This window comes from Xiphophorus hellerii, chromosome 22, assembly GCF_003331165.1.
Source record: "Xiphophorus hellerii strain 12219 chromosome 22, Xiphophorus_hellerii-4.1, whole genome shotgun sequence".
In the NCBI taxonomy this organism is placed as follows: Eukaryota; Metazoa; Chordata; class Actinopteri; order Cyprinodontiformes; family Poeciliidae; genus Xiphophorus; species Xiphophorus hellerii.
Genome location: NC_045693.1, coordinates 17015526 through 17042117, shown reverse-complemented (window position 1 = coordinate 17042117; position 26592 = coordinate 17015526). Strand labels below are relative to the sequence as shown.

The 26592-nt window shown below is 38.2% G+C and overlaps 1 protein-coding gene across 27 annotated transcripts in view; it reads right to left on the bottom strand.

Annotated features, from left to right (window-relative positions):
- The window catches only part of kcnma1a (potassium large conductance calcium-activated channel, subfamily M, alpha member 1a), a 160691-nt gene that overhangs the window by 7980 nt on the left and 126119 nt on the right, over positions 1 to 26592 (bottom strand). For 19 of the 27 annotated variants that reach the window (XM_032554023.1, XM_032554042.1, XM_032554016.1 and 16 more), the window contains 10 exons: positions 22545 to 22638; positions 16693 to 16819; positions 15148 to 15372; positions 14439 to 14631; positions 10030 to 10143; positions 8730 to 8813; positions 5696 to 5826; positions 2389 to 2583; positions 1850 to 1968; positions 1529 to 1753 (listed from right to left, as the gene is read on the bottom strand). In XM_032554023.1, coding sequence (XP_032409914.1) covers positions 1529 to 1753; positions 1850 to 1968; positions 2389 to 2583; positions 5696 to 5826; positions 8730 to 8813; positions 10030 to 10143; positions 14439 to 14631; positions 15148 to 15372; positions 16693 to 16819; positions 22545 to 22638 — 1507 coding nt within the window. The remainder of the gene's footprint in view (positions 1 to 1528; positions 1754 to 1849; positions 1969 to 2388; positions 2584 to 5695; positions 5827 to 8729; positions 8814 to 10029; positions 10144 to 14438; positions 14632 to 15147; positions 15373 to 16692; positions 16820 to 22544; positions 22639 to 26592) is intronic. The other 8 variants (XM_032554033.1, XM_032554021.1, XM_032554028.1 and 5 more) reach the window with 1 other exon arrangement.

Here is a 26592-nt window from a genome sequence, read left to right as displayed (position 1 = left end):
TCTTCAGTGGCATTATGCACTGATGCCAAAGTTCAGCAGTCCAGACTGAACAATGTCGGAACACTCGGCAATGCTGCTGAGCAGCCTTTAGTTCAGACCCATGGCGATTTTTGTGCAGTCACAGCTGAAAAGACATGTGCAAGCAGGACATCCTACAAACGTTCAAAAAACTATTTGACACAAATCATACAGTTTAAAAGATAACTACACAAAATGAATGTAAATTTCTAAATGTTAAGTAAAAAAAAAAAGGATTTGGCAAATTAAAATAATTCTAGTTATACCAACTGACCGAATATATAAACATTTAATTCAAAATTATTGCTTTGTTTAAAACATGGCTATGTGTGACTTAATGCAGTGTATGTAAACATCTAGTTTCAACTATTAATTTAAAAAAGTAGCAACAGATAAGGGAAGGTTTAGATACTCACCATTTCATAAGATCAACACATATATGCTTTACTTGAATCAGATGTTTTCTAGTCTTTTCATTTTTGAGATATAGGTTTTTGGGTCCCTTCATGTTTATGCTCCAGGGAAACTAAGGATGTAATGGACTACTAATAAAAAATTTGTGATGCTTTAAGCAAATGTATAATCTGATTCATTTGCAAGTTACATTCATTTTAAAGGAACTGGTTAGGTCCAGATAATTTTGACAAAAGTACTGAAAACAAGCATATCTTGTTTTCAAGATATGAAAACTTTGCTCCACTTTTTTTAATGTGAGATTATCCTACTTCAATGAAATATAAATTTTTTAAAGAGTTATTACACTTTTTTTTTTTTACCAGGGATACTAATAAATGTGGAGGGTGCTGCAACAGAAGAATCCTATACTAAACTTGAAATAATTTTAGAACTGACTTATAAAAAGAATAGAAAATAAAAGCCTAGTTAAACATGGACATGCAAAAAAAGCACAACAGATGCACCATGATTGAGAAAATATCAACACCGCTAATGGTGAATGATCTTATGAATAGTACTATATCTAAAAAGCAGATTTCCTTTATTCTCAGCATATCCCACTATACATCACGGAACACTACAACCATGATCTAGTCACTGATCATGTGAACAAATAACCACTAAACAACAACTACAAACGGCACAAATACACCAAGTTAGACATGAAACAGCTACACAGAACAGGTGGACCCAACAACATACTAAATGTTTGTTATGATGACATTTTTACTATAAGCTTGTTTCCAACAACAATCAGTGTCATCCAAGCAAGAAGTTAAATTATATGCTTTGCCAAGAATCAATAAGAAACAAGTGTGAACCGTTTTTCTAGCAGTTTTATTGATTTTATGTTTTTTTTTTCCTGTTATGATCGCTATGATGTGAAAGTGAAAACTGCATGCAAATGGTTGTGAAGAAAAATAAAAACAGCACAAACCACACATTACATTGTCATCACAGCCTGCACACAAATACACACAGCTAAAATACACAGGTCACGTGTAAAACACTTAACATGCAGATCAACAGCACAGTACACACAAGTGGCACCTACTTCTGTTTTTCCCTTGCCTCTCTGCTCTTACTGCTGCGGTTCTGCCGGTTGGAGGGAGGCACCGAGTGCACAGAGGAACTCTTTTTGCTGGAGGAATGGGAGGAGTGGGAAGAGTGGGATAAGCTTGTCCGTGACTGGCCAGCATTGTGGTCAAACTGCATGAGGCAGAAGATCAGGTCTGTGGGCACCAGCTCAAACTCGTACGGGGGGTTTGTGATCACATATCTGGCCAAAACGAGAAACATCGGAAAGGTTGATGCACGACTCATTTTATTCCCAATAATGATGAGATTTGGTGAAGAGAAAGCTCTGACACTGTACCGTTTTGTGCACTGGCTTGGTGTGCCGAGATGAGCATCTCTTAATCTGTAGATCCCAAAACACAGCATGTTGTATGTTTTCAGGGCTTTACAGAACAAGTCGCCGTAGCAGCCACCGTCCTGGTGAGCAACAAAAGAAAAGTATGTTAGCTAATGAACTCCTTCATTGTCAGTAAAATTAATCAGCTCTTTACTTGCTTTTTACTCCAAGTGAATGCCAACTTTTAGCACTAGAGACTGCAGCAATCAACAATGTTTGTGCGCCAAGCCATAATTTATTCTAGAGGAAAAAAATCTGCAGAACTAGAAGCTCTGAATAACAATAAAACCTTGTAAAAACAGGTTGGAACCAATTCAACTTGGTGTTTCCTTTGCAGCACTCTTTGTCCTCTATCAAAGTGTTCTCCGCCCACTGAGGCCTGCTTTTTGTGATTACTGTTGTTCGCATAGGATTAAGGATTGCGACAAGCAGAGGCGACCAGATGTGTGCTGCTGGGTAATGCCAAAACGTTGTCATTTCCGCTCAAAGCATTTGCTTACCCCTAAGTCAGCAAACGGGCCGTCATACAGGGCCAGCTGGGCGACGCGACACCTGTCTCTGTTGGCCAGCGTCTGTGGCGTGCTGTAGCCTCCTCTGAGAGCGTTCTCCTCAGCCAGCAGGGCCTCCAGCTCTGGCGTGGCTCCTCCCGTGACTAGTGTCCGGATTAGTGTGAGGATGTTATCATTGAAGTATGTCTGAGGGGACACAGATGGGTTTTGTGTTAAAAAGAAAAACCTCCCCCAGTCACCACTAGAGGTGTGATATGAGAAGGGAATAAACAGACAGCCAGTTATGTTGACCTTTACCATGTCTCCTTGCAAAGAAATGAAAAAGAAATGAGCTGATGACCCTGGGCAATAGTATTTTTCACCTCTATATTTTATTAACTGAAAACCTAAAAAATATTCCCTTGTGTTAAGTCTCACAATTGAGAAATAGTGAAAAATTTTTTTTAAAGAGCTTCCCTTTATTTTTTAGGCCACTCTTCGTAGCCCTTGATTCAATTTTGGGTCTTAAATATAAATTATATCTGATTCATATGCTCCATTTAAAAGCCTATTTTTTCTAGTACTCAGTCCAAAATACAACATGAACCCCTATTGAAGTTTGAAATTTTGGGCAACTTTGAGACAGACAGTGCTGTCCCACCTCTGTTTCCAAATGTTTTTCTTACCACGTAAAATATTTTCTGACTATATAAAATGGACTGAAAAGACCATAACATTTAATATCTAAAATTGATGAATTATGTGAAATGTAAACTTTTAGTATATTTTAAATTTGGAATAACTGATAAATGTACTACTTGGAAACATGTACAAGCAAATATTTAAAGCTAATAGTCATAATTTAATGCTGCCAGATCATTTGTGTTGCTTGTTTCTATGATGTTATACATGTTACAAAAGAAATAATTGATCGTTTTTGGTGACTGTCCTTATTGTCAGAGTCAGTACTGAAACATTGTGCAACAGATACAAATTGCAGACCCAGTGAGTAAAAGAAGGAAACAAGCCCAGCTTTAGAGTTTGTGTAACATGCAAATAGTCAAAGAACAATTTATCAGATATATTAGTGGATCATGGTCTTAACTGAAAGTGGGTTCTGAGAACCGATCTTACTAAAGGCCCTATTGTTCAACCCGGCCAGCGGAGACTCTATTTAATTCATAAGTTAGTCAGATAGAAACGTTTGAGTTTACCTTTTAGAACATTATATACCTCAAAAAGTGGACAAGCATTTTCCACTTACCTGCTATAAATCATAGAGCTGATATTTAGTTTTGTATAGCATAGCATGGATTAGCCTGAGTATATTTCTGAAAGTCCTTGCCCATTCTTTAGCTTCAAACCTCTCAGATCTTCTGCATAGCTCCTTTAAGCTGTTTTTAGATCAAGGTTAGTTGGTTAAGAAGGTCTTACCTTTAAAGAAAAGGCATAAAACCTTCCACTGATGCACAATGTGTGTTAATCAATTATTAATTCTGGCTCACATTGTGAGACTTTTTTGTTTTTCAAGCCTGCTCATAACATACAGCAGCCTTGATAAACCAAAACACTTTTACTTACTTTTTAAAAAGGACTTTTATGTAGTTTTTTTTTTACCTAAATACAAATATCTGATTTCCTGGTGTCCATGGGCATTTTCCACACAAAAAAGCAAAAGTACTTAAATTGTCAGTACTCTAGTGTGAATGCTGTTCTACACACTGAGCAATATCTTCTTTTTCTTCTGGGAAACCAGTTAGACTGGCCTCTGTAGGTGTCTGGTTCACTTGTCCTTCAAGCTGTTCAGGCCCAGCTTTTTCCTTACGCCAAGACAGCCGATGTCACTCGACAGTGAGGCCAGAGTGGCAGCGCCTCTCTCTGGGCCCCTGACAGGCATGCAGAGCTTCATGATGGATGAGCAGTGTCCATTAGCCGGTTTCACCTCTGACCACTTCTAGACTACAGCTGACGCCTGTTTTACTCCCTGCGCAGCTCAGCACCTCTCGGCCCCCTAACCTCTCATTCAGCTGGACGACTGCAGGAATTAAGTCATCACACCAGCAAATGGCGAGGGAAAGAATTACGGTTGGTCGTGAAATGGGGGGAAGAGGATTTACAGAAGACTTTCCTCCATCTCCTTCGCAATTTTATCTCCACTGAAGCGTTGCTGTTGTCAAAAGATAGAAGAGGGTTCATTTGGTTGTTTTAGCCAAGCTTGTGTCATCACTATTGAGATAACCTTCAACATTCATTTAGTGTTTAAATATCTAATGAGGTTCTTGAAAATCTAATTTATGATAGTCATGTAAAAAAAAATGTTTTAGACATCAATAGAACTGGCAAGTGGATGTGATCAATGTGCTTAACTGATTCAATTACCAAAACTCTTAAATGTTACATAATGTTACATTTTTAATCCAAATTGTATTAATCTCCTTCCACAACATTATAGACACAAATAACTCACTAAGACAGTGTGGATTTCTTTAGGGTTTTGCCAATTTATTAAAAAAATATATATATAAAAAAATAAAAACACATAAGTTTTCACAGCCGCTTTCTGCTTTGTTGATCCACCTTTGGCAGCAATTATATTTTATTGTCCTTTTGAATATGATGCCTAGCAAACCTATCTTCAGGCAGTTTCTTCCATTCTTATACAGTTCTTCTCAAGCTCCTTTCAGGTTGGATGAGAGATATCTTTGCATCCATTTTCACATCTCTTCAGAGATGTTCATGCAACCATCCATCCATTATCCTTCCCCAGATTTGTGCCTCAAAACAAAACCTCCTGTCTCTGAGGTCTAGAGACAATTAGTTTGATTTCATGTTTGGTGTTTGACCTCTGACCTGCACTTTCAAGTGTGGATTTTATATAGTCAGGTGTGTACCTTTATAAATCAAGTCCTGTCAACTCAATTTATCACTGATGGACTCCATTTAGGCTGTAGAAACATCTCAAGCTTTGATGAAGCTTGATTAAGCTTCATCAAAATATTATTACGCTAAGGCTATGAATACTTATGTAAATGTGATTGTTTCGGGTTTTTTTTATTTTTAATAAATTTTCAAAAAAACTCAATGGAAATAGATTAATCTAATACAGCTGAGAATACGAGTGTAATGTAACAAAATGTGGAGAAAGCAAAGTCCTGTAATACTTTTCAGATGCACTGGAAGTGTCTAATATTACTATCTATAATGACTTTTTAAAATGTGTGTCACTTTGAAAGGGCTCTCAGAAAACTGTGTGCTCCAACATAAACTATGCAGTGAAATGTAAAATCACAGCAATTTTGCAGCATGTTGAAAAGCTCACCGCACTCATCAGGGAGTCGAGTACACTGACGGCAAAGGCGGTGCCGCAGGCGAAGGGCTGAGTGAGGTACAGTTCCGTGTCTGGGTCGTCGTCATCGTCTTGGTCCAGAAACTGAACGTTCGAGTCATTCACTGAGAGACGGGAAGAAAAGCTGAGTTAGTTAAGGTCAAACTGAAGGCCACACACACCAGCATATCTGAGAGAAATGTATAATTTTAGTTTATCTTGGTTTTGGGTGTTGGGCAATAATGTAAAAGGAAAAGACTCAGGTACACATGTATCACTGTGTTGAAAATTGCGTTAATTTGTACAAAAGTGATGTTTTTCAATGGCCTAAACACTGTGCCCTGAATTAAAAGCCGTAGAAAAAAATTATCAAAACTAAATAAACAAAGACAAGATGTAAAGCATCTTGTCTTTTTTTTTGCAGTAGCATAATCTCACATTTAAAAAAAATAGCTGCTAATTAATAGATTTTTTTTCAAGCTACAAATTTTGGATGGATTGATGGGTGGACACTTAGATATAACTTTTAGACAATGTGAAATAGAAAAGCTTCAAAATTGTCTATTTTTTTTCTTCCTCTCTTTTCACCTTCTTACTTATCAATATAAAGAATTAAATCAAAGTCCATTGAGAACTCAAATTCTCTTTAGCTAAACTGTACAAATAGGCAAAATTAAACTATTTTCTTGCATTTTCATTTCCTGTCTTATGAAGAACAATACACATCACCCTTACTTTAGTAATATTAGTTTAGTAGTAGAAATATGTCATTGTGTCAGATCATATTTATACCCCAGGAAAACAAGAAATCATAAAATTACATTTCATTAATATTTTTATGAGCTTTAACAATTAAAGATTAAATAAAGTGTAAAGTGTTGAAGTTCAAATGGTGATTAATGGTATATATATATATATATATATATATATATATATATATATATATATATATATACACACACATGAATTAAGTTCTTTAGCTTACTTTCATTACCGTGAGATCATGCTGCCGCAACAAAAACATGAATTTATTTGAAACCATTTAACAAATCTCTATCAGTGGTTTCAGTAAATGTAAATGGGGCTGTATATTTAATTGTAGCTTAGTGCTTGAATATGAAGGAGTGTTTCCTTCACATAACATGCAGGACATTCTCACACACAGCTCCAGAAGTATTTCCTGTACATCATTTTCTTCATACACAGTAGTAACCATTGCAGAAGGACCCAATTTTAATGCATTACATTTTGTTGTTCTTCACAACACCACATGTGCAATATATCTTAAGCATTGTTGCTCTCTGTATTTCATTTAATCAAGAGTGATCAAATTTAGTAGGATGAGAATCTCTTTGCTGAAGAAAACTTCTCATCATGATTTACTGTAACTTCAACAATGGCTATTATGTCACATATGGACATCGTGCACTTATCAAATCATGCTTTGACTTTCAGAGTTTTCCTTGATGCATGTGTTTGTCACATCATCATTGTTTGAGAAACTTACATGTTTACCTGTTCCCTGAAATTCAAATTAAAGTCAGGTAACAACACAGTTTTGTCATCAGGTGCAAATGTGGTCTGCTAAGTGAAATGGTTCAGTGTGAATCACATCACAGAGTGTTTTGGATTTTAGGCTGAAGTATCAGCATTACAGGTCAATCACAATAAATTAAAATTTCAACTAAGAGTTGATAAGTTTCTTCAGTGATGTAAAGTTAGTTTGTACTTTAAAACAAAACATATACATTCATTGCATACAGATTTATATATCTTGATAATTTTGGCTTTTTTTAATGAAAGCCAAAAATATGTTGGTCCACTGTGTTTTATCATAAAATTTGGGCCGATATCCATCCATCCATTTTCTAACACTCTTGTCCCTAGTGGGGTTGGTAGGGGTGCTTGTGCCTATCTCCAGTTAACATTCCGGGCGAGAGGCGGGGTACATCTTGGACAGGTTGCCAGTCTGTTGCAGGGCAACACAGAGACAGACAGGACAAATAACCAAGCACACACACACACACCTAGGGAGAATTTAGAGAGACCAATTTACCTAACAGTCGTGTTTTTGGACTGTGGGAGGAAGCTGAAGTACCCGGAGAGAACCCATGCATGCACAGGGAGAACATGCAAACTCCGTGCAAAAAGACCCCGGGCCGAGAATCTTGCTGCAAGGCAATAGTGCTACCAACTGTGCCTCTGTGCAGCCCTGGGCCAATATCAATATCCAATATTAGTATTGTTGCTATGGTGAATATATATCATATATATTTCCGATCCTTGCAACACTTTTACAAAAAAAAAAACTCAACAACCACAACACTGACATTCCTTCTCATCTCCAGTTAAAAAGCCCACAGTCCTCCACTACATCATTATTACACATTTTCATTACATGCCAATGAAAACACCTCATAGCCAACCCCTTTCCCTTCCCTCAAAATGAACATACGCAAACGACAGCAAGATGGAAACGGATATCAGGTATTGATATCGGCCCAGTTTTACTTATGCTAGTTTGTACTTTACCAATGTCTTAAAAAGTGAATACAATTGGTCAATGCTGGTGGTAACCCTGATTTGTTGTGTATCCCTAGTCAATTTCTTTAAAATGTAGAGCTAAAATGTTAATCAAAGTGACAATGAATCAATTGGGTATTGGTCAAGGAGTGACCGGTGGAATAGGGTAAGGGGTGGGGCAGCCCAGTGTACAAGAATGTTTGGAAGAGGAACGGGAAGTGGAGTGGAGGTGCAGGGTAGCATGTTGCTATGAAAACAGCCAAAAGGACAGACCGCACGTGATCAAAGGGCTAGTGATGCATTGGAAACACAAAAAAGGAGGGCAAAATCATTAAAAAAACGGCCGTCAATTTCAACTAGAACAGAGAATAAAAATGTTTTTAAAGTGAAGCCATGGGAGCAACGAGGGCCTTGAGTGCAGCTAGATAAATCAAGACAAGCTGATGAGGAGCCAAGCAGTGGAACAAGGGATCTGACGGCAGCAGAGGACAAAGGCTCAGCTTACCCAGCTCTGTTATCATTTGTATGCTGGTTCCACTTTTATTTTCCTGACTGAGAGAAACCAATGGCAGTAGTTTGCCAGGTTTAGCTAATGGTGATGAGACAGTGCAGAGAGGGGGAGAGACGCCATTGTTACTGAAACACTTTCAAAGGCTTTTCTAAAAATAAAAAAAAATTGTCAAAGTATTGTTGTGTCGACTCCAGAATTATGCTCATGGTTCTCCAGTGTCTCTGAATTAAAGTGCATACAAAGCCATAGGTGTCACAGCACTAACCATTTAAAACCGCAATCAGTTTTACCACGGTAGCACAGAACAGGGGATAAACAAGGTCTTATCCACCAACAAACCTCCTTCACACACCATGCAAGGAAAATTGATCATGCACCTTTGATAGGGAGTGTTTTTATGCTTCAGCTTTAATCTGCTCCTGGCACTGTACCCTGAAGATATGACAATGTAATTACAGCACATGGTTCCAATGTGACATCCAGGCACTCTCCCCTCTTGCTTGTTCCTTAACTGTGGGACAATGCTATCACATCTAGATTTGATTCTTGCAAGAAAGAATGCACCGGCGCAACGCCAGTACTTGCTACCATTTAAGTGAGTGACTCCAACCGGACTTGGACAATAATCTTTGCTGTCAGAAAGTGTAATGGGATAACTTCCATTCAGGTAATGGCCGGCTTGCATTAGGTAGCAGCTTTCTCTGTCTGGCCTTTTCTTAGTTGGCCTCACGCTCTATTGCTCCCTAATTGGGTCAGGGGAGACAAAGTAGCTGGTCTCTGGTGTTTGAGAAGGCCCCTTAGAGATCTGAAAGTTTCATGAGTCCCCTCACCAGTGGGAATACAACCAGTGGCATTGTTATTAATAAATGGACATATTTTGCAACCAAGGCACTTTTTGTCCTTCTACCTTTTCTCCCTCTTTCACCCTCTCCATCAAGCTGAGTTTGTCTTGTCCATTAGTGAACAAATTGCAGGAGATGGAGCTTTTGTCCTAAAAGTGCCGGCCTGACATCTTCAAATCAACTTGTCGTTTGAAAGCAACTATCCATATCGAGTAATGCAGGGGGGGAAAAAAACAAAAACATTAAGGTAGACTTGAAGGGAAGCAAAAATTCCAAACGATGCATTCCTCAGTCAATATGACACTGAATGAGTTGGAACTTTTGATAGCAGAATGAGGTTCTTGAATTATCAGCTCGGTTTGTCAATGTCTGGGAATGAATTATGAGCTGATTTGAGGTTATAAGGTATGGCATGCGATATCTGTGTTAGAGGTGGGTGGAAACTGGTTTACCTAGCTCTGTGATGATGGGGATGTTGGATCCGGTGGTTACCGAAGCCTGACGCACAAAGCCATGTACTGGACTGCTGTCTGGAGATGACCTGTCCATTCCAGGAGGCGTGAAACCTGGAGACAGGAATACATTGTAACAAAGAACAACCAAAAACTCATTTAGCTTTTAGCAAACATTTTTTTCAGGCTAGAAACGGTGGCAAATGTAAAGGGTGTATCTGTGTATTATTGTTTTTACTACATTAGGGAGGCTTTACATACTATTTGGATTTTGTGACAGAAATTGATCAAAAATAACTGTGGATTGTCTTAAACTTTTCAAATTAATTACCTATTATTCACATGTATACCATAAATTTTAAAAAGTTGAAAAATATATCAAGACGTTTCTATGTACTGCTTTGCCTTGCAGGGTAGTGCCTATTTATTAAATTACAGTTACGATTAAGGGGAAAAAGGCAAAAAAATCTGTTCCAACTTTAAATGTATTTTACTTCAAAAGTATCATAAGAATGAGCATGTCACCAAGGTATCTATATTTATACATTCTGCTCACATCAGCTCACTAACATTTAGTTTTTTATGTCCCCTTTCTGCACAATTTGAGAGTGTGGATTAGGAGGAAGAATAAAAGAAAAAGAGCAAAGTGAACAAGGTGCATGCTTAAAAACTGATAGTTATTGTGCTTTTAGAGGTCAGCAAAGACAACTTTAGCATTCACATCCCTCCATCTATGGGCAGACATAAATTTTATATGTTGTTCATTTTGTTACGATAAAATTGGTGAAGTGTATCCTGAAAACCTTTTATGGTGCGGCACAGAACCATGAAATACAAGTGCAAGTGACAGCAGTACGAATTCACATGACTTCACATTTTTGCATTTTCTCAAAGTGACAAGTAAACACCCTAAATCTGTAATGCTATATGCATAATGCATCACCTGTGTTTTGACATCCATCATTTAGTGCTGACTACAGCAAAATGTCAGCTTATAGTGCCAAGGCCATGGAAACATAAGGCAAGGAATATATTCAGGTCACAAAGTTTTAAAAGCATTGCAAATTCAGTGTGCGTGAGTAGGGGTGTGTGTGTGTTCTTTTCTTGTCAAAAGTCTCAATATGCTGCTCACATTACAAAAGAGAGCTTTCAGGCCTTTGCAACGAAAAGACACCGAGCAGCTTAGGACGGAGTAGAAAGCACACACTGAACCAAAACCTGGTTGATCCCAACTTTTGTTAAACCAATTATTAAACAAGGTCTGACAATGCAAGTCAGCCAGAGAGCATCAGCTCCAACATCACACTGTCGAAGTCCATAAAGCCAAGCAGTGTGATACAGAGTTCTGGGGTTTTTTTGGGAGGGGATTTTGTATTTTGCCTCTTAAATGCTGCTCTAACAGTTTTTCACAGCAAACATGAAGACAGTGCAAAGATGTAGAAAAACAGCCCCTGTTTAATGCAGCTCATGCGTCAGAAAGCGATGCTGGTGGGAAACATGAGGCCTACCGCTGCGCTTCTTTCAAAAACATGTTAGGGTTACAGCCTAAAGCTGCAACTCAGTATGAGCTGAAAGGCTCCAGAGAGCTGGATGTCTTTATTGAGAGTTAAATGTGTTATCTTGTCTGATCAACCTACAGTTCTGCTAAATTACCTGAGAGAATTTAATCTCAACATGAAGCATTAGCATATTAACCTAAAAAATATTGCATCCCCAGTATATAAATCAAGTCAAAGGTCTGGCTCTGTCTCTGGATTTCAATTGAATTATGTTTGTTTTTCTAGGACTTTATATATTTTATGTTCTTTTATTAAATTAATCCGGCAAAATACACCACCAGAAAGTTTTAAAAGCAGTTTCATTACACAAAATCCTCTCCATTACATTGTTGTTCACAGTGAGAGGCTGTAAAATAGTGCCTTTTGAGCTACAGTGTACAATAGACAAGCAAGATCTGGGTTACATACCCCCGTATCCTTGTAGCCCCGCGGGCACAGCTATGCTCTGCGGTTGACTACATTCTACAAGCAGCCGTGAGAAGCTCTCCCCTAGGAAAGCACGTGTTTACTTATTCATTTGCACCTTCCAAATTCCACAGATAGCGTCTGAACGGGAGCGACGCCAGAAGGAAGGAATCCCTGAACAATAGCAGCATTTGGGTATGTTGGTGCATTTTCTGTACTTTGTTTATGCATGACTGCATGTCACTGTGAATGTGTGTTTTCTTAAATGGGTAATTCGTGTAAGACACAATTATTGATAACACTCAGCTCCATGCATCGATCTGGGGAGAGGGACCGAGACCAAGAAGCTTTTGCACGGAGGTGGCTCTCAGTGAGTAGTGCTCCCCAGAGCAATGAGCTCTGAGGTTTGCCTACTGCTTATTGTTCTTTGGTGGCACTGCCACTGAAAGCTAATCACTCACTCACGGCTGGGGAAAATAGCACCACTGGCATAAAAGTTAAACATGTGGAAATGTTCTTTACAAAAAATAAAGACAATTCTGGTTTGCATAATAATCACTGCAGTGCAAAGATGTACACAAATCATTTTTATAATTATGATTTGTATTATTGTTGATTATATGTTTTGTAAGGACCTTCTAGAAAATATGATGGTACATCTCAAGGGGTTATCTGTGAAATAAATAAATAAGTAAACAGATAAATTGTTTTCAAGTCTCTAATAACTGAAATAGCCCTTCTTTACTAAGGCTTATAAGATTGCATTGTTGTGAGTAATAAATTCCAGTTTTTCTTGTAGAGTTCCCTGCAAGAGTTTTTGGTATTCTGCAGCACTTACAGGTTTTTATGTTGGGATGCTCTCAATTTAGTTCCACCAGCTTCTCTCACTAAAATAATTAAAACATTTCAACAGGATGACGCCATGAGCAATGTGTTTCATGATGGTCAGCATATGTTTAGGGTGTTCTGCAGTGTTGCTTTTCTCCCACATATAATGATTTGTATGAACTCTGAATGGTTCAATTTTAGTTTCATCTAACCAGAGCAACCAGAGATATTATGTTTATGATATCTTCTTCATGGCTTGTTGTGAACTTCTAATTGGACTCCCGTTCAACTTTTGCGACTCCTGTGAAGAGACTAGACTTTTGGAGTGTATAATTAATGGTTGTTCAGTCAACAGATTCTTCCTGTGGATCTCTGCAGATCCTCCTGAATAATGTGCCATGAATAATCCTCCTTCTCTCTCCAGGCCTGTGAGTTTCATGTAGATGTCCATGTTTTGTTAGGTTTGCAGGTATGATATACTTTTTTTTTTTTTAATTAACTACGGATTACAACTGCTTCAAACCTCTCCTCAACTTCATCCATGATATATCTGCCATGTTACTTTGTCTTGATTATTAAGTGTCTTCACTGATGTTCTTCAACAGCTGGTTTTATGTTGAGATCAAACAACACATAGGAAACAAAGCATAGTTACTAATTATGGGATTTCTAAAAGCAGATTTTATTTAGATTTTGTTTAGGGACAAAAGAGTAAAAGAGATTGAATACAATTATGTGTTATTTAGTGTTGGTCTATTGCAAAAAAAATCCTAAGAAAATATAGTGAAGTTTGCCGTTGTCATGTGATAAAATGTGAAAATGTTTCCACTGTGTTCATTCCAAAGAAAGAGTAGCAAAAATATTCTGAGCCTTGAGTCAGCCTCTCTGCTGTGGTGATGCTCGCTGCACTGAGATCAAGGTACGGCTTTCAAGGTAAACATAAACTGAGGTTTACCTGTGGGTGAGTGTGTCTGCACAGATTGCCTTGGCATGAATCCGTGTGTGTCTAAACTGATGCAAACACACCCACACAAATGCGGAAAGCGTGTGCCCGCATGTGTCGCTGTTTTGTCGTGACTAATGAGGAGCAGCTGATTTGGCCTGCCTGGTGATTTGTACTAGCTGCTTAATGATGATGAGGCCTGATGGGATGCCAGGTTCATATGTTTGTCTGCAAACATCAACAATCTGTTCCAGACGATCTGCCAGACTCCGTATCAGGGGGAACGACATCAAACGGCACAGTCATGTTGATTACATCATTAAAAAGTATTATCAGAGAGGTTTAGGAGCATTTAATTACCAGAGACAACACTGAAATTGTCAGAAAATTGCACAACATAAACTTTAAAGAATTGACATAGCATTCAACACAAGATTTTCAGTGTGCACATCCTCATGAGCGGCACTCATGTCAGCCTATGGATAATACAGTAGACTTGCAGAGAATTTTGATTAAGAACATTTAGCACTCTCTATTCCTTCCAGTGAGGCTGCTTCATCCCTTCCCTGTCTTTTCCTCTCCTTTTTCCATTCTTGACTACCGTCTTCCCTCCTTGCCACAACCTGTCCCCTTTGGGCAGCAGTGTACATGGAGTCTAATAGGATGCTCCTTACCTTGGGAATTAGCCTGTAAGACCCCAATGCTGTCATCAAACTGCATAGACTTGATGTTGAGTGATGCCAAGATGCATTCCTTATCCTGCAGAGAGGCATCTTCGATATTGTTCTGATTGGCTGACAGTATTACGCACATGTCACAGAGGTTGATGTTGACAGCCCTTAAATCTGCCCGACTTAATGGTGTACCCTTCAGGGTGAGGAGAACACAGAGAAAAAGAGCGAGACAGCAAGAGAGAGAAGAAGGGAAAAAAAACAGAACAGAAAGAGATGGGGGAGAGAAAAACAAATTTAAGAAGTGAGCAGAGTGGAGCTTTGGGAAATTAGTTAACAAGTATTTTTGTTTTGAGGCAATGACATTCCACTGATCTAACCAGGCATTAGAGATTCATAGACATGGACTAATATAAAGGCTAGCCTGCGCTGAGGGCTGTGTTTGGGATTCTGCTCTGATCATCAGTCAAGCCAGGCCTAACAAGCTCCAAGGCACCAAGCCATGCCATCTGTGATGGGCACTGCAGCTACAGCATTCATAAACTCCACTTTGGATATGCAGGATGTGTCTCTCCTCAAGATGAAGGAGGTTTACTGAGCTCTCATGGAGTGATCTTTCAATCGAGCGACGTGTGTGATGGAATCAAAATGACAGCGGCCCTTCAAGATTTCAATATGTGTCTAACTGGAAAAATTCAAACTGAGCACTTACAGGTAAGATGGAGACCTTGGGGAAGTTGTGTAAAGTCTCCCACTCTCTCCGAAGGTAATCCAGCGAGCCCACAAAAACTATAGGCTTTAGTTCATGGTAGTGAAAATTGCTGGCTCTTAAAGGCATCACCAGGTTTCGCAGCCCCACCAAAGCGGACGTGACATCCCCAAATATACAGACCACTACATGGCCGCTCAGCACAGTCATGGAGGCTTCGCTCCGAGTCTGCAGGGAAACAGAAGGGCATGGGTAGATAAGGGGAGAGGAGCACAGAAAGGAACAGGGGAAAAAAGTGTTCCAGAGAAAAAAAGTATGAGACGATGCAGTTGTGCATGAATGTTACTTTCACTTGCAAAATAAGGTCTGAATCCAAATCTTGAAATTTGGCTTCATCATCAAAGTTTAGCATCGACATAACCGAATGTTTAGCTAAGAACTATTCCACTCAGAAGTGGGGTAGTCTTACTATAAAATAAATTGTGTTTGTTTTGTAGGATATAATTCAATCAGGCTGAAAAATACAACTCCAAGCTCACACCTTATATAGATAATACCTTATTCTTAAATAAAATAATAAAACAACCTGCTTTAATAAAACAGCCTCTGTCACCTGTCACATAAACTCTATGTGTTTTAAATCATATTTTAATTTACTTTTGATTCTACAGTACAACTTTGCAGACAACACAGAATATGTTTAACACCAATCAGGGATGATATTATGACTATTGACAGGCGAAACAAACAATGATTATCTCATCACTATGTTGGCAGGTGGGATATATCACACACCTGAATATTTTAATTTGACGTGTTAGAATTATGAAATATTGGCAAGAGTAAAGTTTTCAGCAATCTTGTTAAAGGCTTAATCAGATAATCCCTTTTATGGGTTGTTCCTAGACTGTGCTGTCATCTCAAGGTAGAAACACCAGTGAAATGGCAAAAGCATTGCTTTTGCATGAGCGAAACGAAGGCTGTTGTGCTCCAGCTACAGCAGCTCAAATTACTGAAGTTAGAACAAAAAGTTTCAGAATACATGGCGCATCACTGAATAAGGGGCTCAAAGTGGCTGTGGTGTTCAAATGTTATGCCTGATTGCTGTGTCTGCAATTTCACATTGCTAAGGAATAAATATAATAGATTAAACTTATAAAGAACAAATATCATTACATTCCTTAAGTTTTAGGAAGGGTAGGGTAAAGGGTAAGCAAATCTTTAAAAACCAGCAGGTTCACTCAAGTGTAAGTCACACAAAAGAAAAACAAAACAAGGTTAGCATTACTCAATTAAATATCAATGAAGTATCAGTAAACCTCTGTGTGTATATGTGTGAAAAGATTGAGAGTGGACTTGTACACAGGAAATTAAATTAAACAAACTCACCTTGAAACAACAGAGAGGCAGTGGAAGAAATTTCAGTACAAGTTAGAATATTTTTTTCTGTTACTGCAGTGTTGATCGGAAATGTTTGCGCCCAAGCAAAAATTGTTTGCATATCTACACACTACAGGACTGCAGCTGCAAAGCTGTGAGCATGCTTACCAGGATGACTTTCTCGATTTCTTTGGAAGGGCACCAGTGAAACATTCCCGTCGAGTCGTACCTCTTGACGTTCATGTCCATGTTCTCAATTTGTTCATTTCCAGGAATTAGGAGGGGATCATGTCGACTGAAAAACAGATAATACTTTTGTTTAATGCAAAGAAGATTGATTTCCAATAATTCTCTATATCGATGCACTTGCACAGTAAAAAGAAAAAAAAAAAAAACTGCCGGTGACATGAATTGGCCCATTTGTTGAAACCAGATGGACTCTTAAAAAAAAAGCTTGTTTTCTATGGAGATTATGCGCCCTAATTAAGTGCCACCCGATCACGCTGACAATATTTACATTTAGTGTGTTGTTAAAAGTTGTTACTTTGAGAAGTCACCACTATTTTGATTAGTAAGATGTTCAAAAAGAAATCAAAGGAAGCACAAGAGATTTAGGAAGCTCTTAGGAAGGAAACTATATTTTCTATGGAGGCATTGGAGTTGATCTTTCAGGATACAACAACAGAGAGTTTTGATGTCAGCAGCTGACTATAAGTTAAATGTTTCACAGAAAGATGTTTTTTGTTGTTTTTTTTTTTTTTACTTGATGCTGGATTTAGAATTTTTGTCTTTTGGGAATTTTACAGCATTTTATTTTACTATTTCACCATTATCTTTCTAGGAAATCTCTTGAAATAAAACTGGGGAACCCTGAGCAAGGGTTACACTAGTGCAGTCTACTGTGTACTCAACTAATAATTAAAATGTACAGACAATTAAAACATCACAAAATTCACATAAGAATAAGTTAAATAAAATAAAAACTAAATAAAATAAGTTATACTTAATGTGTCTTAGAAACGAATAAATAAGATATTGTGTAATTGTCTTTCATTAATTTCATTTCACTTTAGTGTATTTGCAGTGATGCAAAGAGGAAAACTGAAAGTTTGGTATGTTTTTGGGAAATTATTGTAATATACAGTATTAGTATAAAAATGTTATTGTTAAAGACTGGTATATTTTAAATATGTGGACAAAGAAAACAGTATTTAGTTGTTTATTTTTAGCAAAATCTGAACTGGTATCTGCTACAAAATCTCAAATTTGTGCATCTTTAGTTCTAAATCATAAGGGCCTCAATGACAAAGTATCATTAACCCATCTTTTCTTCCTACTGTCAAGAGCTCAGAGGCCTTCTTTGCTCACACTGGAAAGGAAAAACTAAAGCTTGAGCTTTACAGCCTAAAGGGCATGACAATGCAAGACCAATTACTGGCTTGTACCCTCCTTTTCAGTTCCCACTGCCATGTAGGTAGCATGCAAGTAGTAAATGCTCAGACAGGCTCTGATTTTAAATATTTTAAGAATTTGCCTAATCACATTTTGCTCTCTGAAATGATGACCATAAATGTTTCAGCATCATGTCACAGACAAACAAGCTTAATCCACACCGGTGGGCTTTTGAGCTTCATCCAGTGTAACACTGACCATGAAGGGGCAACAGTTACAACCAGTCCACTGTCCTTTCACTTATTATACAAGACATGTTCTCACTTTTTCCACAACCGAGATACAGAAGTTATTGTATTTACTGTGTAACCCAAATAAGCAAGCGGCAAGTGCAAACTCCTAAAACACAGAACCGCTGAGAGACAGACGTGAATATTATGGGAGAAAACGTCCCAAGAGTTTGACATACATCTCTCTCACTATCACTTTCTGTTTCCTCTATCAACACTGCCATTCAGTGACAAGGCTTTGATGTCATCTCCTCTTTCCCTCCAACCGATTGGAGAGAAAGCAGGAGTTAAATAAAAAAAGCTGTCAATTAGCCACCCTCTCTATCCAGCTCTCATTCCCCTTCTACCCTCCATCAGTTAGAGCAGGTGATAATAACACTGACAGCATTTAGTGTTTTTACACTCAGCCTGAATCTTTCATCCAGAGCTGCGTGTTGCGCCAATCAACTCCGCCGAGCGCCCCTCCACCCCTTCTCTCCTTCCGTCACTTCAATCTGCTCGGCTCAGCTCGCCTCCTCGAGCGGGCTGACTAGCGCATGCAGGCGGGCTGCCGCTCCACCTCGCTCTGCCAAGACAGCTATCTTTCACAGAGCTGTCAGCAGTGTGACTGGCAGCCTGTCACAGGCTCCGTGCACCTCCTCCGCCTCATCCTTCCCCTTCCTCCTCCGCGCCTCGGGCTGAACCTACCACAAGGCTCCGGGAGAGCAGACACCACTTCTGTGCTACAGGGCCACGCCCAAGGGATATCAGCTGCTGAGGATCCTGTGACATCCTCTGATAGTGGAGGCGTGTTGTCAGTCATGTCCCATCTCAAATGTTTAGAGGTGTTAAAGCCATGAGTAGTGTAGTTCATTATAATCTCATTCTATAGAATGGGATTGCTGAACAATACTATTTTAAGAAATAAACACAACCCTTAATGCAAATTTGTGATTCTTAGTTTTTTTCCCCCCCGCCATATTTGTTTAGTAACAAAACCAAATGTAATTCCGATATCAGATTACAAACCAAATATTTTCTCATTCAGGGTTGAAATTTTCATGACCAAATTCAATACTTTTCCAGACTCAAATTACCACAATTCCTTATTTTTTTAAAACATTTTAAAGTGTTAATACACAAGTTTTTAAAATGAATTTACAGGATATATTATTGAGCAATAATAAATACAAAACTCATAAGAATGGATGGATGGACACTCAAAATACTCAAATCAACTTCTATGTCTTTCCAGAATTTTCCAAGCAGCACAAGATCCTTTAAAATTTTTGAAGAACACTTTTAAGGAGCACAAGCAGTAATTCCCTTACATCCATTCTCCCTCCAGTGCCTCATGCCCCTTTCTCCCTTTATTTCCAGCTCTTTCCCGCTGTATACATTTCAAACAGAGTTGAGTTATTCCAGTGCATCAGTCTGCAGTCACAGGCTGGGGATGGGCGTGCTCCCCCAATCCCTCCCTGCCAGACTATGAAGGCAGACTCTTGCTTTGAAAATTTCCCCATCATGCAAACTGACAAAGGCATACTTTTCAAAAGCCCACAGCCAATCTGTTGATCATTATTTATTTACAAAGACCTTCAGGCAGCAAGTCCTATAAAAAAATAAAAAATAAAATACTTGATGCGTATGTTGGCTCTCCTGCTAGCTCGCTATTGTGTTTTCCCTTGCCTTGATTGGTGAATAAAGTTTCCCTGGGGCTACCTCAAGCGATCACTCTTCATTGTACATTAAAATCCATCTCATAAAGTTAATCTGTTATATATATATATATATATATATATATATATATATATATATATATATAGTATCATATGTTAACAGGGGCACTAGATTATAATGGATAATGTGATGTTCTGCTACGGGCAAAGTCTTGGAGAAAAGAAAATCTACACGTATAACAGAGGACCTGTCATGCCAGTACCCAAGAGCCAGCAGTATACAGAAGCCCCCCTAAAGCAGAGAAAACTTTGACACCACTTTGAAGTGTTTTGGAAACTGAGTAAATAACTCGCAAGGATTATTATCACTGTGAGATCAAAGCAGAGATGCATATATTACATGGCAAACAGGGACCATCTCTTAAGCAGAACGGGATGAGAAGAAAAGGTTTTGTGCTTTAAGTTAGGCAAACTAAACAGCCTTTTAAACAAGCAGTTAGCTGGAAATGTGCCAGTGTCTCGTTTTTGTAGGGTTTTTTTCTTCTTTTTTTTCACCCTCTAAGCAAGGGCATCCTAAAATGGTACTCTGTTGCAAACTAGACTGAGGGGTATGACTCTATGTCGAGCTAATGGTTTGGCAAGTGTAAAGGCTTATTAAGTCCTTGTTTTGTGGAGAACTGAGGGGGAGGCAAGCAGGCAGGCAGGCAAGTATGCTGGACAAAATCACATAGGCACACAAGTGCAAAAGGAAGATCGCTGCCTAAGGGATCCTAGGAAAAAACTAACATACAAAGAACTACGGCAGAATATGAAGACAATACAGAACAATAAGGCATCTGTAGATACAATAACAAAAGAATATATACATCTTTTCAGTTTCGTGTAAACGTTTTATGAGTTAATTTATTATTTTGCTCTAACAATTAAAAAACACAACTAGTGTAGCAGCATAAATGAGAAGGGCAACAGTCAGGTAATATTTTTAAAAAATAAATATGAAATTTAAATTATTATAAAAAAAGTGTAGCAAACTGATTTTGTGTTGTAGCTATTACAATTGTAGCGTGTTTAAGAACTGTCATTAAGAATATGCTTGAGAAAGTTTGAAGCAAGGATTTCATTTTATGCCAATGTTTAGCGACAGTGCTAAGCTCAAGCTTGCCAACGTGCGAGCAGATTTGACAGCTAGCAAGCTGAGCTTCTTTTAAGTCTGACAAAGTCATTTCTAATCAACACAACGTCTTAGCTGTTTTTCAGGTAAAAATGTTCCATGCTACTTTGTTAAAGCAGATTTAAAAGGTTCATCCAGTTTTAACACTAAAGAAGCGTTAATGTCAAAGTCAAAACATGGTGGCAAGCTACACTTTCTAAGCCAAAGGCGTCTGTTGCCATTGCATTGCACGTTTTAGCTGTTTACATGCCACCTTGATGGAATAGTTTAAGAATACCATTTCAGTAACTATTTAGGCATTTCATACCTAATTCTTAAACCAGTTCTCACTTTTTTGTTGCAGAGCTTGTTAGTCATGAATGCAACCTAATGCTAAGGAGGACCCAACATTCATCAAACTTATGTTTGAGAAATGTTGAAATAACTGTGAAACTGTATTCTTGTAAATAAAGAGCATTTGGTATTGATCAGTTTGCACTTGTAGGTTTTAAATATCTTAAGTAAGGTGATTCTGGATGAAATATTATAAATGCACAGCATTTATCTGGTGTTTTAAAAATTTTGATTTGTTCTTTCAAATCAAATTATATAATTAAACAAAATACTTTGAGTAAGCAAGTGAAAAGTGTTATAATTTAATTTTGTTGATAGTAAACCATTGAAAAATTGGTTGGAATTTGGTTATATTTTTTAAACCTAAATCTTTGTTAGTCAAATATATTGATTGAAAGCTGCCCAAATAACTAGCAAGTAAATTGGTACACATTATTTTATGATTAAAGTCTAAAACAAATGTGTTGGTGTAAGCTCGGGCGCGCTGCTGTGTGTCTGACACAGCCTCTCAGTTAGAGGTGCACAAGAAAAAAGATTAAAAAACACTGCCCCTTTTATCTTTCAAAATCAATTAACAGCAGTTTAATTCCACGGGACAGGATAAAAGGAAGGTAATATCCAAATTCATATTTGATTGCGAGGATACATCTTGCATATGGCCTTAAGTACCAGAAACAGTACTCACAGGGGTTCCCACAATAGAGCAGTAGCCTGAGGGCAAAGTAACCATGCAGGTCTCTCTGATTGGTTGCCGGTGTCATTAGTGCCAGCATTGTTTAAGTAGTACATGCGGACCAGACTGGAGGAGGTGACAGCTGGGACTTTAAAGCCAGAGGAGTTTTCAAACGGCTCCTCACAGCTGCTTTTCATGACAGAAATATTATTTCAGCTCTGTCATTAACAGCTGACAGCATGCCACCCTTAACAGTCAGAGCTTAACAGGGCATTTCTCCTCTCTTTTTTTCCTTTTGCTGAGTTTCTTACCTCGCTCTTCTGCCACTCCTAATTTGCCCCCTCCCATCCATTGAAACTCCCACCATCAGCAGCATCTCTGTCAGACGCAAATTTTACCCACCCTTCTTCACTTCTATCCATCCATCTATCCATCCTTCCTTCCTCCCTCCCTCCCCTTTTCTGTTTGAAGGCTGCAAGGAGAATAAGATCATTGTCTCTTACCTCATCATTTTGGGCGAGCAGTTGGGCGAGTTTCGCATCCCCCCATTGCGCTGCTTTTTTTTGGGTGAGAGAGTCGATGGATGCTCATCCTCAACTGCAAATACATGTGCAGAGTGTTAGATCAGGGAAAGGCGGCTGGGAAAGTGAGTGATGGACCGCATATAAAAAAGCAGCCAGCTAGCAGTCAGTAATTGCAAACAAAATTAAATACTCAAATAAAATTAAATATTGCATAAATAAAATCTAAACAGAAGAAAAGGAAACTTAATGACTCTGTGTCAAATTGAAGATATATAGAAGAAGCATTAGTAACAGATATTGATAAGTCTGATAAAAGCCAGGAGAGAAAATATGCATAGTAGCCTAAAATTGACATTGAAGGCTAACATCCTAACTATGTTTACGTTTCCTTTGAGGTACATTTTCTTAAGAGCCTGTACAGAGAAAGACAAACATCTAAGTGTACCTCAAGCACTTTGTTTATGGTTTCTGGCCAAACATGTCGCTTTACAACCACAATATTCAGCGTATTTCATTGGGCTGAATATAAAAGACCAACAGAAATGTAGAACTGTGAAGTGGAATAATACATAAAAAGGTTTTTACACACATTTTCATTCCAGCTAAGGGGAGATATCACCACATCATGATGCTGCCAGATCCTCGCTTTACTTTGGGGATGACGTGTTCAACTTAATTTACAGTGCTACATAATTTTATATTTATGCCTGAGCTTTGGATCTCTGCAACTCCTTCAAAGTTAAAATTGGGCTCATGGCTACTTCCCTGATAAATTCTTTTCTTGCAACTTCAGTGAACTCCTACACATACTTGCAAGTTTTCATTTCTACCACAATCTTTCCATTTACAAATGAAAGAATCAACAGAGCTCTGTGAGATGCTAAAAGCTTGAGATATCATGTATAACCTAATCTTGCTTTAAACATCTCCACAATTTTCTCCCTGTCTGCTGCGTTCCTTGGTTTTTATGATGCAGTTTGTTCAATGATGTGCACTAATAAACCCCTGAGGCGTTCACAGAACAGCTGGATTTATAGAGACCTAATTATACCCAGATGGATTATATTTACTAATCAGGTGATTTTTTGAAGGCAGTGGGCCGCACTGGATTTCATTTGTTGCCCTCACAGCAAAAGCGACTGAATACATTTGTACTCCATGGTTTTCAGATTTTTATTTTTGAAAGATCTTTGAAAATGTGGGTTTTTTTCTCCACTTTGCAAATATGCACTACATTGTGTTAGTGTAATACAAAAAATCTGATAAAGTGCATTCAACTTTGTAGTTTGAAAGAAGGCAAAAAGATTCTCACTTCTCCAAGGCACTTTAACCCTCAATAATATTTGCCATTAAAAAACTTATACTATCACTGTCAGTGGGGCACTGACAAAAGCATCAACAATGAAATAAATGTGTTGTGGAAATGAATCTCAAATACATTTCTTAAATTTTATTTTTGAAACATAATTTCAGGTCCTTCTGCAGAGCACCACTTCTCCACATGTTTATCTCAAAGATAAAAGAGGATTTAGCATTCAGCTCACATAAAAAGGTGAAGGAACATTAACAAGCTATGGATTAGTGGGCTATAAATTCTGAAAGCAGCTTGTAAAAGCACATTATCGTTGAGTATAAGAAAGTCATGACTGGTGTTATATGTTTTAATGAGATGAATGATTTCTGTTAAAATTCGATATGTGTGTAAAGCTTTGATGTATTCGCAGGACATTGTTCTTCAGGCACTTCTCTCCTAGTTTCTTGTCAGCTATGTTTAGCTTTGTTGAAAAATGAAAGTCTTTTTTTTTTTAAACTCTTTTGGGTCTCAGAGCCAGAGTGCGGCCAGGACCAGCCGTCTGAAGATTTCAGTCACGCTAACAGCAGTCTGATCTTCACTACTGTCGCCTTGTAGTTTTCAAGAGCTTTCAGACAGGCATCCAGATACTACTCTCCAATCTGCGCTCGCCAAGCCAAGTGCACCGTCACTTCAAACCCCCATCAGTCCTTTGGTTAGAAATCAATAACACAGCATGATATTAGTGCGAATCAATGTGAACGCTGCAGGACGCAACTGTTCCAAGCATGTAGAATTGTATTATTATTTGAACATCTGATCTTGTGCAACACTTACTTCTTCTTGTAAAAGATAAGAAATATGAATGTCATTTTATGATATTTTGTTTGTGGAGATGGACTTTCAGAGTATCTAACAACTTAAGCTGTTTGTACTTTGTAAATAATTATTTCTCCTTAAATATAATGTATCGTTTTCCCCATAGTTTCTCCTCTTTGATTTAAGATTTGATGCAATGTTTTTTCAATTATACATAAATAACACTTTAGCATATACGTTTTTATAAGCTTTAAATCACATCCTAAAAGGTTTTCGCTGAGGTTTTTATCCTCAACGAACACCATGTCTGCAATATTTCTGAAAATAAATTTAAAAAGTAAATCTTTTTTGTTAAATTTAAGGTGATTATTTTTTAGTAATTCAAAAGTCACCTAGTGAGATAACTATTAGATTGGGAGGCAAATCCGTGCAAAACGGCACGGGCAACAACAGCTGCATCGGCAGTCGAGTGAACAGCCGTGTAGCAAACAAGAAACGGGAGAGGTGGAAATACAGAAAGATGCTTCCTGGTAAATGGGGACAACCTATGGTGCCTAAGTGGCATGGAATTAGCAGTATTTCACCAGCAGACAGCACTGTCTGCAGACCTGGATCAGGGGCTGGCCGTCATTTCTACCAGACCTGAGATCTCGAGGCGTGATGGCGCGGGGTCACCCCCAGGTCCCAGCTCCATAGGGAGTGAGCATCCTTTATGGTAATTAACAAGGGGAATGCTGGCTGTTCCACAATTGACCAGGAGGTCTTAGTTGGGGGTGCTGAGCATTAGGAGGGAATGCATTGGTAATGTTGGAGATAGAAATGGAGCTCCTGAATGTAATGATTGGCTTTAAAAGGATCGTCTCACTCCATTCGTTGTTGTTAAATGGGAGGAAAAACTGAATGCAAAAGCCTGTGTTGGTCTCTACTTATCACACTTATTACAAGTACGATTTTACTTAATAAAAAATTGTTCCAATTCATATGTACACAATGTAAGAATTTCAAAAAATATGTAAGGTAGATGCAATAATCAGTTTGCTCTTTTTTTAAAACTTATTTTAGTTTCAACTAAAAGCAGAAGCACCGAGGTCATGAGAAAGCAGTGATCACATTTTTTTCCCCCCTGAAACTGGTGTTGAAACTAACAGAAATGTTCCTAGTGACATTTATTTTGCATTTAGTGGCTAACATGAATTAATTAGAAGCTTCTCAGTTCTGGTTCTCATTTGTGCTTCTCTTTCTGCTAACACAAAGCAGAGACACGACTCAGCTCAATCCAGTCAAATCCAATCAGGCGTTGTCATTTCAAGCATAATGTGTAAAACAGTGCTTTCATTTCGAGAAATACGAAACTGTAACTAATAATTTATAAATATTACTAATGCAAAACCTTTTAGCCATTAAAGATTTATTGCTTTCCTTTTGGATTATGTATAAAGATTAATTTCAAACAAAAAAAAATCTTTGTTCTATTCTCAAACAGTATGCTTACTTTCGATTTTGCAAATGACAATCACCAAGTCCGATGACAAAGTGACATATTTAACATGATCACATATAATTTGTATACATACAGCTAATGTTCATCCAGCAATGTGACGAGACACACACACATACATACATATAATCTGACTATGACTGCAGTCTTGACCTGTACATCTAAATGTACTGTAAAGGTCACAGCACACTGCAAGAAGACAAACGAGGAATGTGAGTAAAATATCTGCTTGCAGAGTTGATTGCAAAGCCCTTTTCTTCTCTTTGGTACAGAAAGATGGTTGGTCGGTTGGTTGTTTGGGCGAGGGAGCAGGCTTGGGTGGCCCCGGGCAATAAACAGACGTTTATCTCAGCCGTCAGCTGCCGCCTTGATTTACAGGGCGCCACCGATAGCTCCTGGATTCATCTGGCCCTTGTCAA